The 13,929-nt window shown below is 38.6% G+C and overlaps 3 protein-coding genes across 5 annotated transcripts; all 3 read left to right on the top strand.

The window, feature by feature from the left end:
- The first annotated feature begins 1,529 nt into the window (after positions 1-1,529).
- On the top strand, positions 1,530-3,597 carry LOC147288515 (Tetratricopeptide repeat (TPR)-like superfamily protein). The gene has a single exon (XM_086239853.1). It carries the CDS (start codon positions 1,612-1,614, stop codon positions 3,427-3,429), a length of 1,818 nt encoding a protein of 605 aa, XP_086095979.1. The 5' UTR covers positions 1,530-1,611; the 3' UTR covers positions 3,430-3,597.
- A 402-nt stretch (positions 3,598-3,999) lies between these two features.
- On the top strand, positions 4,000-5,251 carry LOC147288514 (PPR containing protein (DUF179)). The gene is made up of 2 exons (XM_086239855.1): positions 4,000-4,256; positions 4,349-5,251. The coding sequence occupies exons 1-2, from the start codon at positions 4,112-4,114 to the stop codon at positions 5,116-5,118; spliced, it is 915 nt and encodes a 304-aa protein (XP_086095981.1). The 5' UTR covers positions 4,000-4,111; the 3' UTR covers positions 5,119-5,251.
- A 1,965-nt stretch (positions 5,252-7,216) lies between these two features.
- Positions 7,217-12,195, top strand: LOC147288513 (uncharacterized). Of its 3 annotated transcripts, XM_086242631.1 has the most exons (5): positions 7,217-7,597; positions 7,712-7,789; positions 8,419-8,654; positions 8,763-9,570; positions 9,912-12,195. In XM_086242631.1, the coding sequence occupies exons 3-5, from the start codon at positions 8,421-8,423 to the stop codon at positions 11,942-11,944; spliced, it is 3,075 nt and encodes a 1,024-aa protein (XP_086098757.1). In that variant the 5' UTR covers positions 7,217-7,597; positions 7,712-7,789; positions 8,419-8,420; the 3' UTR covers positions 11,945-12,195. The 3 variants fall into 3 exon arrangements, with proteins under 3 accessions (XP_086098757.1, XP_086098756.1, XP_086098755.1); XM_086242630.1 differs by having other exon boundaries at positions 7,217-7,789; XM_086242629.1 differs by lacking the exons at positions 7,217-7,597; positions 7,712-7,789 and having other exon boundaries at positions 8,382-8,654.
- The last annotated feature ends 1,734 nt before the right edge of the window (positions 12,196-13,929 follow it).

The raw sequence follows: 13,929 nt of genomic DNA, 5'->3' as shown, positions 1-13,929 counted from the left end.
ATGCACCCTCAACAACAAAGATGACTCGTTCTCCTCACACCTCAGGGTCTTGTCTTCATTGTTGTTGTTGGATGTTTTATCAGAGTTGTTGTTGGATTGTGATGTGGGACACTTCACACTTGAGAGCTTGTTTGAATCTCTGATTGCCTGTGGTTGCTTAGGTGGATAAGACAACTAATAATGGATCCCACCCACCCAATGACTTCTCTTTTTTAAGTAATTTTTTAGTGTAATCTGAACACCATCACGTAATTCTACTTATTCACCTATATTTTTTTGTTTTATATTATTTTGACGATGTTATAATATATATTTGTTTACTAACACTATGTCTTAAGAACATAAATTTATTATCATGCTATAACATATGAATTAGTAATAATATGAATTCTAAATTTGCATCTTAAATTTGGATCTCAAATAATGTTTCAATACACGTGTTCGTGTTGTATGTATTGTAAAATAAATAATCTTTTAAGTGAGCTATAAATCAATGAAACATTGACACATTATTTGAGATCTCAAATGATATGTCAATATACGTATTCGTGTTGTACGTATTGTAAAATAAATGATCATTTAAGTGAGATATAAATCAATGAACCACTGACACATTATTTGAGAGCACAAATGATGTGTCAATACACGTGTTGTACGTATTGTAAAATAAATAATCTTTTAAGTGAGCTATGAATTAATGAACCACTGATACATTATTTGGGATCTAAATTTTGAATATAAATTAGGATCGCTAGTAGTACTCTTAATAACACTAGGTGACGGTGTTACATTCACACCCAAATTTTTTTTTCTCTTTCCTTCATTTTAAATGATATTTTAAAGACAATTTGAGAATGTAAACTATTTTGTTCACATGGAGATTGGAGACTATGGAATTTTAAATAACAAAAGAACAAAAATGGTCATGAACTTTGCTATATTATTATTGTAATTTGTAAGACAATTATTGGTTCAACAATTCTTTTCTAGATATAACATGGACTGATTGTTTGGGCTTTCATTATTTTGTCTTTTTATTATTATTTTATTGGCTTAACACTTTGCTTTGATTAAGAAGTTAATAATGAAAGAATCAATATTACTTGAGTGAAACTTACCTGCCCCCGGGATATCACTAGGTGGTATCCCCATCATCTCTTTTCTCTCTATCTCTCTCCTCTCTCCTTTTCTTTCTCTCTCTTCTTTCTCTCTCCCTTTCTCTCTTTCTCTCTCCCTGGTGACACCACATAGGTGGCATCCCAGGGGCAGGTAAGTTTTACTCAATACTTAGTTGATTGTTTTCTAAAAGGAAATGTGTGAGAATGAACTGAACTATATTTGGGCCGTAATTTCGGCCATGGGACCGGGCTTTGGCCCATAGTTCTTTAGTAGCGGCCTGGTCGTATCGTGGGTTTAGAATACAAGTGGGCTCGGCTCGCTTCCCAGTCTACAAAATAACATCCTAGGCTGCGAGCCATAGACATTTAACCATTTATTTCCCAGTTTCACACAAACCATAATAACCGCCATGTCTTCTCCTACGTTAACCAAAACCCTCCAAAACTAAACCTACCCTTTCTTCGATCTCTCTCTCTCTCTCTCTCTTCTGCCATGCAAATGTGCTTACCATCACGATCCCCATCATGGGTCTCCACACGAAGACTCTTAGACCAAAAGCTCTCAGACCTCCACAGATGCACAAACCTAAGCCACATCAAGCAAGTCCACGCCCAAATTCTCAAGGCCAATCTCCACCAGGACCTCCACACAGCACCCAAGCTCATTGCTGCCTTCTCTCTCTGTCGCCAAATGGCGCTCGCCGTCAACGTTTTCAATCAAATTCAACAACCCAATGTCCATTTGTATAATACTCTGATCAGAGCTCACATGCAGAACTCTCAGACCTCGCAGGCTTTTGCTACTTTCTTTGATATGCAGCTTAATGGGGTTTATCCAGATAATTTTACGTACCCATTTCTTTTAAAAGGGTGTTTGGGGAAGAATTGGTTGCCTGTGGTTCAAATGATTCATACCCACATTGAGAAATTTGGGTTTGGTTCTGATATCTTTGTGCCCAACTCGCTCATCGATACTTATTCCAAGTGTGGGTTGCTTGGTGTTATTGAAGCAAAGAAGGTGTTTATGGTGATGGGTGAGAGAGATAATGTGTCTTGGAATTCTATGATTGGTGGGTTGGCAAAAGCGGGGGAGTTGGGTGAAGCTCGTCGCTTGTTCGATGAAATGCCTGACAGAGATGCGGTTAGTTGGAATACAATATTGGATGGGTATGCGAAGGCCGGGCGAATGAATGAAGCCTTTGAGTTGTTTCAGAAGATGCCCCAGAGGAATGTTGTCTCGTGGTCGACACTGGTTTCGGGTTATAGCAAAGCCGGAGATATGGGTATGGCAAGAATGATGTTTGATAAGATGCCTTTCAAGAGCTTGGTTCCGTGGACTATCATTATATCTGGCTATGCTGAAAAGGGGGATGCGAAGGAGGCGATTATGTTATATGATCAAATGGAGGAAGCTGGATTGAGGCTTGATGTTGGGGCTATTATCAGTATCTTGGCTGCTTGTGCAGAGTCTGGTTTGATTGGATTGGGTAGGAAAGTTCATTCCTCAATTGAGAGGACTAGATTCAAATGTAGTACTCCAGTGTCCAATGCATTGCTTGATATGTATGCAAAGTGTGGTAGCTTGGATGAAGCATATAGAGTCTTTGATGGGATAGCAAAGAAAGATTTGGTATCTTGGAATGCCATGCTCCAAGGGTTCGCCATGCATGGACATGGCGAGAAAGCGCTTCAGCTCTTCTCTAGAATGATAGAAGCTGGGTTTCAGCCAGATAAAGTCACCTTCATTGGCGTCTTATGTGCTTGTACACATGCAGGCTTTGTGGAGGAGGGACTTCATGCCTTCAATACTATGGAGAGGGAGTATGGGATTGTACCAGAAGTTGAGCATTATGGTTGCATGATTGACCTTTTGGGTCGTAGGGGGCGTCTCAAGGAAGCTTTTAGACTTGTGCATAGCATGCCAATGGAACCGAATGTTATTATATGGGGGACCCTTTTGGGGGCGTGCCGGATGCATAATGATCTGGAATTGGCAGAGGAGGTTCGTAATCACCTGGTTAAGTTAGACCCATCAGATCCAGGAAATTTTTCAATGTTGTCAAATATTTATGCTGCAGCTGGTGATTGGGAAAATGTTTCCAATGTGAGGCTGGAAATGAGGAGCACGGGAGTCCAGAAACCTTCAGGGGCTAGTAGCATCGAGGTGGATGATGAGGTCCATGAATTTACAGTATTTGATAAATTACACCCTAAATCCGATGAAATATATCGGATGATTGGTAGACTAGGTGAAGATCTGAAGCCAGGGGATATGTCCTCAAAGAGTATTACCAATACAATAGGTGAATAAACTACCAAAAATGGTGTCTATATAGTGAGCATCATCTCATACTCGGCTAGAAACACTTCTCCAAGCCTCGTAATTGAAAAGATTTCAGAGAGAAACTTCGCACGAATGTTTTTGCATTACAGTTGTGTATACTTGTTGATAAATAGAAGGGGAATCGATCTTATGATTTGTTGCTTATGTGTATTGGTGTATGCAATTAACTTGTAACAATTGCGCAGGCCATTCATTTTTTATCAGTGAGATATAAGTTTGTTATGTCTTACTGTGCTACTGATCATTCTGGCTGATTTGCTTGTAACCCAACTTTAATTTCTTAATGGGATTGTTCTTTGAAGTTATTTCATTCACAGCTCACAAGCTAGTGCTTCAAAGTTTGGGAAACAACTGCCCAACAAATAACTGGGTACGAGTATGACACGTCATCTAAAAGGTTTTGATTGATCAGATACCCGTTACCCACAAAGGACTCGTCCTTTTGTGCCATGTGTAAAGTCATATCCAATGGCCCATACTTTGGAAGCTGAGAAAGGAACATCCAACATAGATTGGGATGGGATAGGAATAATGGGATTGGATCAAACATCACCTTGTGGTGCACATTTAGCCTCACTCATTGTATATATGAATCTTTGATCCGCCATCAAAACTCAAAACAAAGAAGCTAAGCAGAAAGAAACCCATCATGGAAGCTTGTTTTCTTGCCTCAAATTCCTTCACCAAAACCTTAGAACACAGCCCCTCAGTAAGACCCAAAATATTCACTTACCCCAATAGAAACTCCGCTCAATTTCACTGCAAAAGAGTTGCCATTCCATCTTCAATAACATGTAAGTTAAAGTTGTTCTATTGCTCTTGTTTCAAATAGGGAATACTACCCTACTCTTCTTACATTTGCTAATGGGTATCTGTCTAATGATAGGTTGCCGCATGGATTCATCTCCACCGTTCAACGATGACAGCAAACCTTCCATTGATGCCGATTGGCGATCATTCAGAGCAAAACTGGTAGCTGCAGAAAAAGCACCAAGGCCCAAAGAGCCCACTTCCTCATTTGTTGATCTTGACACTGTGGTGGATGAGGATCATCCTTCTCAACCCATCACTGTTGGTGAGAAATGGGCTCACACAATCCACGAGCCCGAAAAGGGTTGCCTACTCCTTGCCACCGAAAAGCTCGATGGGGTCCACATTTTTGAACGCACAGTCATTTTGGTCTTATCTACTGGGCCTTTGGGCCCATCTGGTATCATACTGAACCGGCCCTCGCTTATGTCGATCAAGGAAACAAGATCGAGGACTCTAGATGTTGCGGGCACGTTCTCTGATAGGCCGTTATTTTTTGGTGGGCCTTTGGAGGAGGGGTTGTTCTTGGTATGGCCCAAAGGGGGTGATATTGGGGTTGGGAGGAGTGGTGTTTTTGATGAGGTGATGAAGGGATTGTATTATGGGACAAAGGAAAGTGTGGGGTGTGCAGCTGAAATGGTGAAGCGGAATATGGTTGGGCTTGAGGACTTCAGGTTCTTTGATGGGTATTGTGGGTGGGAGAAAGAGCAACTCAAGAATGAAATAAGAGCTGGGTATTGGACTATAGCAGCTTGTAGCCCAAGTGTAATTGATTTGAGTAGTGTAGGAATTGTTGGGCTATGGGAGAAGGTTCTTGGGCTTATGGGCCGTAGGAAGGTTTGGTGAGATCTGTTTGTGGTGGTAGGATTTTAGAATTTGTAAAATTTGTAAGGAAAATACAATTATTTAGTTGGTTCGCATTGTCAATTATTTGTATTAGTCACTAATTTAAATAACATTATCTGAATTCATGTCTTAATTTAAGTAACATTATTTGTACTGAACTCGTGGGCCTTGGCACGCTTCATATCAACTTATGAGGGACAGATTGCTTGTAGATTGTAATTCAATACCATCAACTCCTAGTCTAAAAGCTCAGCTGTCACACCAAAATGGTGTTTTTCTTCCGTGGAAGATTGCTTCATTCCCTTCTTTGGTTTGCAGAAATAATTTGGAGGCATGAAGAAAATCTTGAGAATGGGAATGTGGCAACGGTTAAGGAAACTACTGCCTATGGTGAAGTGTCTTTTCCAGTTGAGTAGATGACCCTAAATTTGCCAAACTTGCTTCTTTGTCAAGAAATGTGGTGACCAAGGATCTTCAATTAATTGGCTGTCAGGATTGGCACACAGAAACTCCAGAAACCTTCTAATATATTTAATGATATCAATTCTGGTATCAAATATTTGTCGAATCTCAAGATTCACCCTTAAATCCATGTATAGTTGACGATATCAAGTTTCCTAGTATAAGGCAATATTACTTTAACACATAAAATAATACAAAATGAGAAATACATATTGTAAGTTTGAAAGCTTCACAAAAAGAAAAAGAGAGCAAATAAACAAGTAAATTTTTAATTAATAAAAATAGCTGGACTAATCTCATCAATCTTGCATTCTCTAGGGTAAATCTAGCTCAAGAAATTGTGTAATTCAGAACAATGAAGAGTTCATAGTTCCAAACCACAAAAAATCCCGGAGAGCATGTATCATGAGATGCCTAAAGAAACATTAAATTACAAGCATCAATTGAATTTAGAGAGAAACAAAGCAGATCACATAGGTTGATAATGGTAGCCCAAAACTGTGATGTTATATAGTTAACCTGTCATGTTTACCCAAATAAATTTTGAACTAGACTGGAGGGCAATAAAGCCAAAACCTTCACTTTTAATTTCATCATAGCAGAGAGGGAGAGGGAGAGAGAGAGAGAGAGAGAGAGAGAGAGAGAGAGAGAGAGAGAGAGAGAGAGAGAGAGAGAGAGAGAGAGAGAGTAATCAAAAAGATCAATATAAATTAATTTCAACCTCTTGTCCGCACAGTGAATACCAATTTCAATCAATATGACTACCTTTTGTAGGTCCCAAAAAAACAGCTGCTTTTCACTATTTTCAACTACACATTTATAAAAGATAAAAACTCATAAATTTTGGAAACAAATTATTGTTTTGACTTTTGAAAAGGAAGTATTATAATTATCACGGAAAGGGTAAATCAAGGGTTATCACTAATACATGTCAATTATAGATAACAACCCATGATGATAGTCAATTATTTGTATTTGTCACTAATTTATATAACACATTATCTTAATACATGTCTTGTTGCCTTGTTGGCATGTAATAAAAATGCAAAACAAAATTCATCCCCCAAATATTGTTTGTTCCCACTCTTGAGTTGACCTATAAGAGGCAGTATTGGAAATGAAATAAAACCAATCAGATTTGGACAAAACAAAGTAACAAACAATCTATTTGGAAAGTCTTAAATTTAATAATAATCCAATAAAACAATCTATTTCTTTGCATAAATGCAATAGAAACTTCAATGTGAATTTCAATTTTCTTTTCTCATATTTGGAAAGTCTTAAATTTAAAAATACAAGCCACGCACGCGCCTTTCAATGCACGTGCACAAACCCCCGACCACCTCAGACAGCAAACGTCATCGTACAAAGCCAAATCTATAAGACTATAAGCCTATCTTCGTACACGATGTACTTACGAGACAAGGAATATTTTTCACGCGCCTTATACGCGCGTGGGCTGTACCTAGTCCGAGAAAGATCCATTCAAGAAGGGTCAGCCACTTTCGGAAACTGTTAGTTTGTTGCTTCAGCAAACCCAGGTGTCCCCATCTTTTGAAGTACTTTCCGAATATAAATATTTGTGTACCCAAAAAGCATGGAAGGTGGAGAGAATCTAGAAAATGTGAAAAAAGAAAAAGAAAAGTTAAAAAATACCCATATCTTTCACATCCTCAAAGACCCAGAAAAAGAAAAGTAATAATTAAATGGGGAAAAAAATCATTGGAGCCAAAGCCATAGGTGAAGCAAGGTATATAGAATAATGGCAGACCACAAGTTGACAAATTTGAAGTCCTTGTTCTTGAACAAGTCATTTGTTGTTGTTGCTATTGCTGTTGCTTCTCTGTAGGAAAAAAGATCTTCTCTGTTTGGGGATGTGGGATCCCTCTATTTTCTCATCAGATTCTGGCTCAGCAGATCTGAATTGCTGCTGTATATTCCTTTGTCTGGGGACAACCTAAGTTTCTTCTTCGATGGCACTACAGAAGTACCCACTTCTCTGTTTGGGTTCTACGAGGTGGTTATCTTTGTGTTCTGGTTCATGGTCTTCTTGGGTTGTTGTTATCAGTTTTGTTCACTTTCTCTTTTGTGTTGGGGATGTGAATTATGATGGAGCTGAATTGGTTTCTAGGTCGTTGCCAGTTTTTGGAGGTTTTGGTGAATTCATAGGGGAACTCTGATAAAGCTTGTAGGAGGATAACCATATGAGGTAATTGGCAATTGTGTGTCTTAATGGTGTTTGATTATTTGTTGTTTCTCTGTTTTGCTTTATGTAGAATTTGATGGTTTTGGTGTTTGATTTTACGGCTCTCTTTTTCTCTGCTTTATTTTTCTTTTCTTGGTTACACTTTAACATTTGATTGATATCTGCAGTCAAACATTAACATTGATTTGGGTAATTGGTTTTATACACTCTTTTCTCTTTGTATTGATTAGCCAAATTTTTTCCTTTTATGGGTTATGTACTTAAAATGAAATGCTATTTCCAAAATTGTGTCTTATAGGCATAATTAGATGGTGAATTCTTGATGATTTACTCTATTTGCTGAGCAAAGATTTCTGCTTTCTCAATCTATTGATTTCTGATGTAGAATTTGGTTGAGCTAGTATTAATGACTACTTCAAAAATTTATATTGTCTCCAAATCTTGTGAAAATTTTGGAAGTAGTGATTGTGAGTTGCCTCAAGTTGCAGTATGTAATTATCTGATGTATGTGGTTCTGCTGATTGTTTTGGCAACACTGAGCATTGCGTTTCTTTGCTTATTGGTGAAATTTAAGTCCATAACTTCTCTCTTTTTCCAAGTCAATTTAGCAATGTTTCTTGAGTTAATTGCAGGAATGGGAACTGAAGTACAGTCAAAGATGTATCTACCAGGATATTATTCCATACAGAATCTAAGTAGCAATGTTAACCATGGTGGCTGGTCCCTACTCCATGAGAGCAAAACCTTGAAGAACGGGCAACAATATGACATGTTCCCGGCAAGGCCAGTTATGGATGGATTTCATGGAGGCAATAAGGAACAACTGAGGCATATTATATTGAAGCACGAATCCATATTCAGGCATCAGGTGTATATTCTAGAACCTTCATATGTTGGGTAAGAAAGTGTCAAACTTTGAGTACCCAAAGTAGTTAGCTAATACTTGAACATCTTTATGTGTGATTTTCTCATTCAGCTGAATGAACTCCATCGTCTTTACGAAAGACAAAAGGACTTGATGAACGAGATCAAAAGCAAAGAACTACTCATACATCCAAAAGCAACAGGGACATCACAATCAACTCTATTTTCATCTGGCTTTCAAACTGATGACAGAAAGAGTTGGCATATTTCTAATTTTCCCTTGGTTGATTCCGATTATTATGGTAGACCATCTGCATCGAGTACTGGTATCAGCCAATGTAATTCTATTGGAAAAATCATGCAAACCTGTGGTGGCCCCAGCCAAAGTGGAGTCAGGTTGAAGGACCGTGAACCTTCGGATTTCAGAGGCAAGAAGCGTCCAAGAAGATTGTTCAACCTTGAACTTCCAGCTGATCAATACATCAGTGATGAAGAAGAACCAGAAGGAGTTGTCATGGGGTCAGGAACAAAAGATTGTCCTCCTAACAAAAGACATGAGGTTACTCAGGCAAGAGATACAATTTTATTTAATCACATTGGTGAAACATCTGGGTATAACAGTAGTGCTTTGAGCTCTGGTTTGTGTTTAGAAAGAAGCAATGGTTTGACCAATCTGAATGAACCCATTCATATTGATAAAGTGTCTGCTACAACTTCTGTCTTTAATTTTGGCAATGACACCAGCTCCAAAGAGGAGATAGAAAGGCAGGCTTTATCTGCAAATGCCTATCAAGGAGTCTGGCCTTTTGCAAAGAAATTCCCTGAAAACCCACAAATGGGGAAGGATGGAAGAGTTACTAATCTGTATTTAAAGAGTGAAACGAACCAAAAAGGGTGGTTAACAAATACTCTCAAGTCTGGTAAGCATCTAGCTATCTAATTTCTTGTTTTATTTCCAGCAGGAACTTGAAGTCTCTATTAAAGGTCTAAATTCCATTATTGTGCAATTTTACCTCATTTACAAGTTTGAATTTAAAATTTTCAGATTCTTGCTTGCATATACTACTCTTATCTGAAGTTCTGAACCAATGAGAACTAGTTAAACATGTTTCCTCCAATTGTTAACTTTACTGCTGATAAAGCACAAGACTATCAAGTTTACAAAGGGTTGCTGTTTTCTTCAATTTAAACAAATAGATTGATATTCCTGGCCAAAAAAAAAAACAAAAAAAACTAATAGATTGATATGCTTTCATTTCAGAGCAAACAAGAAGTTTTTCTGGTGGAAGCTTTGGTCTTCAAGATTCTAAGAAGTCGTGTGAATCATCAGTAACTGAAGCTAGGAAAGCCTATGAGCCTGCTAAGATTTTCCCTTCTGATCAGAATAAAACGGAGAAATGGATAAATAGTACCATTTTTGGTATTCAAATCTCTAAAAGAGATACTGATTCATCTGCTAAGTCTTCTCAGTCTGATGTGGTCATTTCTGAGTCATCTCCGAATTGGACAAAATCTCCAAATAGATTGAGCCAGAACATAATATCAGTTCAAGGAAACACTTTCTTTAATACCTCAGCACAACCTAATAGGGCTTCAATCATGTTGCAGCAAAGCCCTGAACTTATCAGGGACAGATTCCTTGTAGATTGTAATTCAATACCATCAACTCCTGGTCCAGAAGCTGAGGTGTCACACCAAAATGGTGTTTCCTTTCGTGCTAAGTTGGAGGCCAATGAATCACAGGCATGCCACCCCTCAATCACCCTTGGCTTCCAAAATGGAGACAGCAACCAAAATTCTGCTTCTGAAATATTTGCACAACATGGTCATCGAGTGCACCATTTGAGTATAGGTCACAGGGTGGATGCGAAGTCTGCAATTGATGTGAATGATGTTGTGCCTCTGAATAAATATCTGCATGGAGTAACTGGTGAACAAAATACATTTTCTCTCCATGGGCTGAGGAACCCAGAAAACCCACAAGGAAGATTGCATTGGCTTGAAGCAATGCCACTTTGCAATGGCAAGTCTTCTAAAGAAAGTGAAGCTTCTCATCAGATGAAAATAAATTCCTTATGGAGCTATTCTAAGAAGTTCGTTAACCGAACAGATTTGAGAAAGGGCCCCTCTCAAAGTCCTATTCAGGATTCCTCGTCATTAATTCGTGGCCATGATACTGAGAATGGCAAACCTGATTGTCTTTCTTCTGTAGTTGACAGTGGCAACTCTATTAAAATTGGGTTAGCTAAAAGTGATATGGTTCATGATCCTGTGTCACACATGTGTAGAGAGCAACTGAAAGCAGAGGGTCTAATGACAATGCTGATTCAAGGATTGGCTAATGACAATGCTGATTCAAGACACCAAATAGATTTAAATAGATGTATAACTGAAGAAGAAACTCAAATGACACCCAGTTCTCCAATTATGAAGACAAAAACAGTGATAGATTTGGAGGCACCAGTGATAGATGAAACAGATGTAGCTGGGGAAGATTCTATGGAAAGCATATGTAAGGAACCTTTTGACCCACCTCACGAGGGTCTTATCAGCATTGCAGCCGAGGCTCTAGTTGCCATCTCTTCATCCCAAGCTCATGATATGCAGGATAATGCTACTCATGATCTTGGAGAAAGTGCCACTTGTCAGGAAAGGGATGCTTCAGTGAGTGACTGCCTTCTTTGGTTTGCAGAAACAATTTCTTCACATGAAGAAAATTTTGAGAATGAGAATGAGGCAAAGGTTAAGGCTACTACTGCCTGTGATGAAGAGTCCTTTCCAGATGTGATGGATTACTTTGAGTACATGACATTAAATTTGGTGGAAACCAAGGTAGAGCAGTACTCCTATATGCCTCCGGATTCAGACAAACCAAAAGAAGAAGCGGAATTGACAAAAAGGCCACGAAGAGGTCAGACAAGGAGAGGGAGGCAACGGAAGGACTTCCAGAGAGATATACTTCCCGGTCTTGCTTCTTTGTCAAGAAATGAGGTGACTGAGGATCTTCAAATAATTGAAGGGTTGATTAGAACAGCTGGTGGCAGTTGGCAGTCAGGAGTGACACACAGAAACGCCAGTAAGAGTGGCAGGGGAAGGGGGAGGAAGCGTTTGGGAAATTGTGCTCCCTCTACTATTGTGGCCGCTGCAGTTAGCCCGCCTCAGATTCAGCAGCCTAAATGTGGGGAGCTGCAGGGACCTGAGGAAACAAGTCTAACAGGTTGGGGTAAGAGGACAAGGCGTCCACCACGGCAAAGATGTCCGACTAATAATTCTCTTGTTCCTGATCTAAAATAAGTAGGGAGATCAGTCCTTTCCGTACTGATTCAGAAGGGCATTGGAGTTGGAATTAACATGGACCTGAAGCCTCAGTTTTCCCAAGCCATGGAGTTCTAATTGTATATGTTAATGCCAAATTTGAGTTATGTCCTGTGTTCTTGAATGGACTTGTATGATCAATCATAATAAGTTCGCAGAAGAAATTGTTCAACTGAAGAGTGTAACATAACTGCAAGGATTTTGTAATGAATGATATTGTATTGGAACTCCTTGTTAATTACTCAGAGTACATCAGATATATTACTCTTTTATCTCTCCTTGTCAGTCATTTGAAGGGTAGTGTTTGGTGAATTACTGAATTGGCGACTTACAGACCTTGAGGATCATCTTTTCTTTGGTTCAAGTTTGAGATTATGCTAAAACTGAAATGGGTTTGATTAGGTTCCTTTTGTTAAGGGTATTGTAACCTCAACACAGTTTTGGTATTATTATTTTACACCAATCCCACATTGCCCCCTAAAAGTTATTCATCTCGACTCTTGAAACTAAAATATAATAAGTCAAAGCTTGAGGTTACAATACCAATAATACATTTTCAATAAAACAATGCCCTAAAAGTTATTGAAAATAGAACAAAAGCATTGTTCTATTGAAAATGTTTAAGAAGCTCCCTAGATGCACACCCTAGCTGCACTACTTTAGTGGCAACTGATAGAGTTTGAATTCTGCATCACTATATAATTGTTTATAAACTCCCTAGCTGCACTATTTTAGTGTGGAATGACTATAAATTTAGGGTCTTCACAAATTTGTCAAATTGAAACTTTCATCTACAACACATCCTCCGATCAATTCTCTCTCTTTACTCTTTACCTTGAGATAATGGATGCAAACATGAATCCTGTCAACCCTTTAGAAGCGTAAGTTCATATATACACACTTGTTTGCATTCATTTTGTAACTTTGTTCATGTATCTCAAAATATTTGCTAATTGCTTTTGTTTTGTAGTTCTTTAGGGGCAAAACTCCACATCCCCAAATGCATTTTCTTGCTCCTCAGCATGCTAGGGGTGCTCCTCCAACTGAAGCAGCAGGGAGCAGCCGGAAATGGATCAATTGGGTCTCCATTTGTCACAGACTATGTGACTGCACTAATCTTTATTGTTGCTTTATTCCTTTACATTGGCTTATTGGGCACTCTCAAGATACTCCAAGCTTCTTCCATTAATTCAGATTTGGGTGCATCTGAGTTAATAATATTCATACATAACATGAGCCTTTTGTGTGGAACTCTTGCCTCCATTTTACTATTGCTCATGCTTGTCCCAGCTTTTGGGTGGTTGGCCCTCCTCTTCTGGACCATCTGCTTTGTGAGCATTGCGGCCAAGTCCTACCACTACTTGAAAACACTGTATGCAACTGCAGTTGCAGCACTTGTTCATGCCTTCCACAAATTGAAACAACTGATAGCACAGGACCAGATCCATGGGCTGCCTTAATTTGTTCTACATAATAATTATACTATATTATTTAAGACCGTATAAAAGGGCGTGTAGCTGCAGCACTTCTTTTTAATCTTTCATGCCTTAATTTGACATATCCAATCGGCTGATGATGATGAAGGGCCCTTGCAATGCCTTTGTTCTCCTTTCTACAACAAAAAGCCCAAATGAGAATTACCATCAACAGAGACATTACATTCTCTGTATATGTGCTTTCTCCACAGTATAATTTATTTTTATGAGCCCCAAATAAACATAAATAAACCATTTAATTTCGGATTTATTTGGTTTAAGACTTCAGATATAGGCATGAAGGCTGAAGCTGAAGCTCATAGACTAAACACTGAAGTTTAGTCTTAAACCTCTTAAGTTATGGACCGGATGAATTGAAGTTATGCGGAGTATAGGCTTTCAGAACATTTGGTTTGCCTTTTGTTTTCTATGTTTTCTTTTTTGTATTCAATCCTAATTTCATACATGGAGCACTTACACTGTAACACA

Source organism: Dryas octopetala, chromosome 4, assembly GCF_963921425.1.
Source record: "Dryas octopetala chromosome 4, drDryOcto1.1, whole genome shotgun sequence".
NCBI lineage: Eukaryota > Viridiplantae > Streptophyta > Magnoliopsida > Rosales > Rosaceae > Dryas > Dryas octopetala.
Note: the sequence above shows the minus strand (reverse complement) of the source record. Positions and strands in the feature narration are given on the sequence as shown.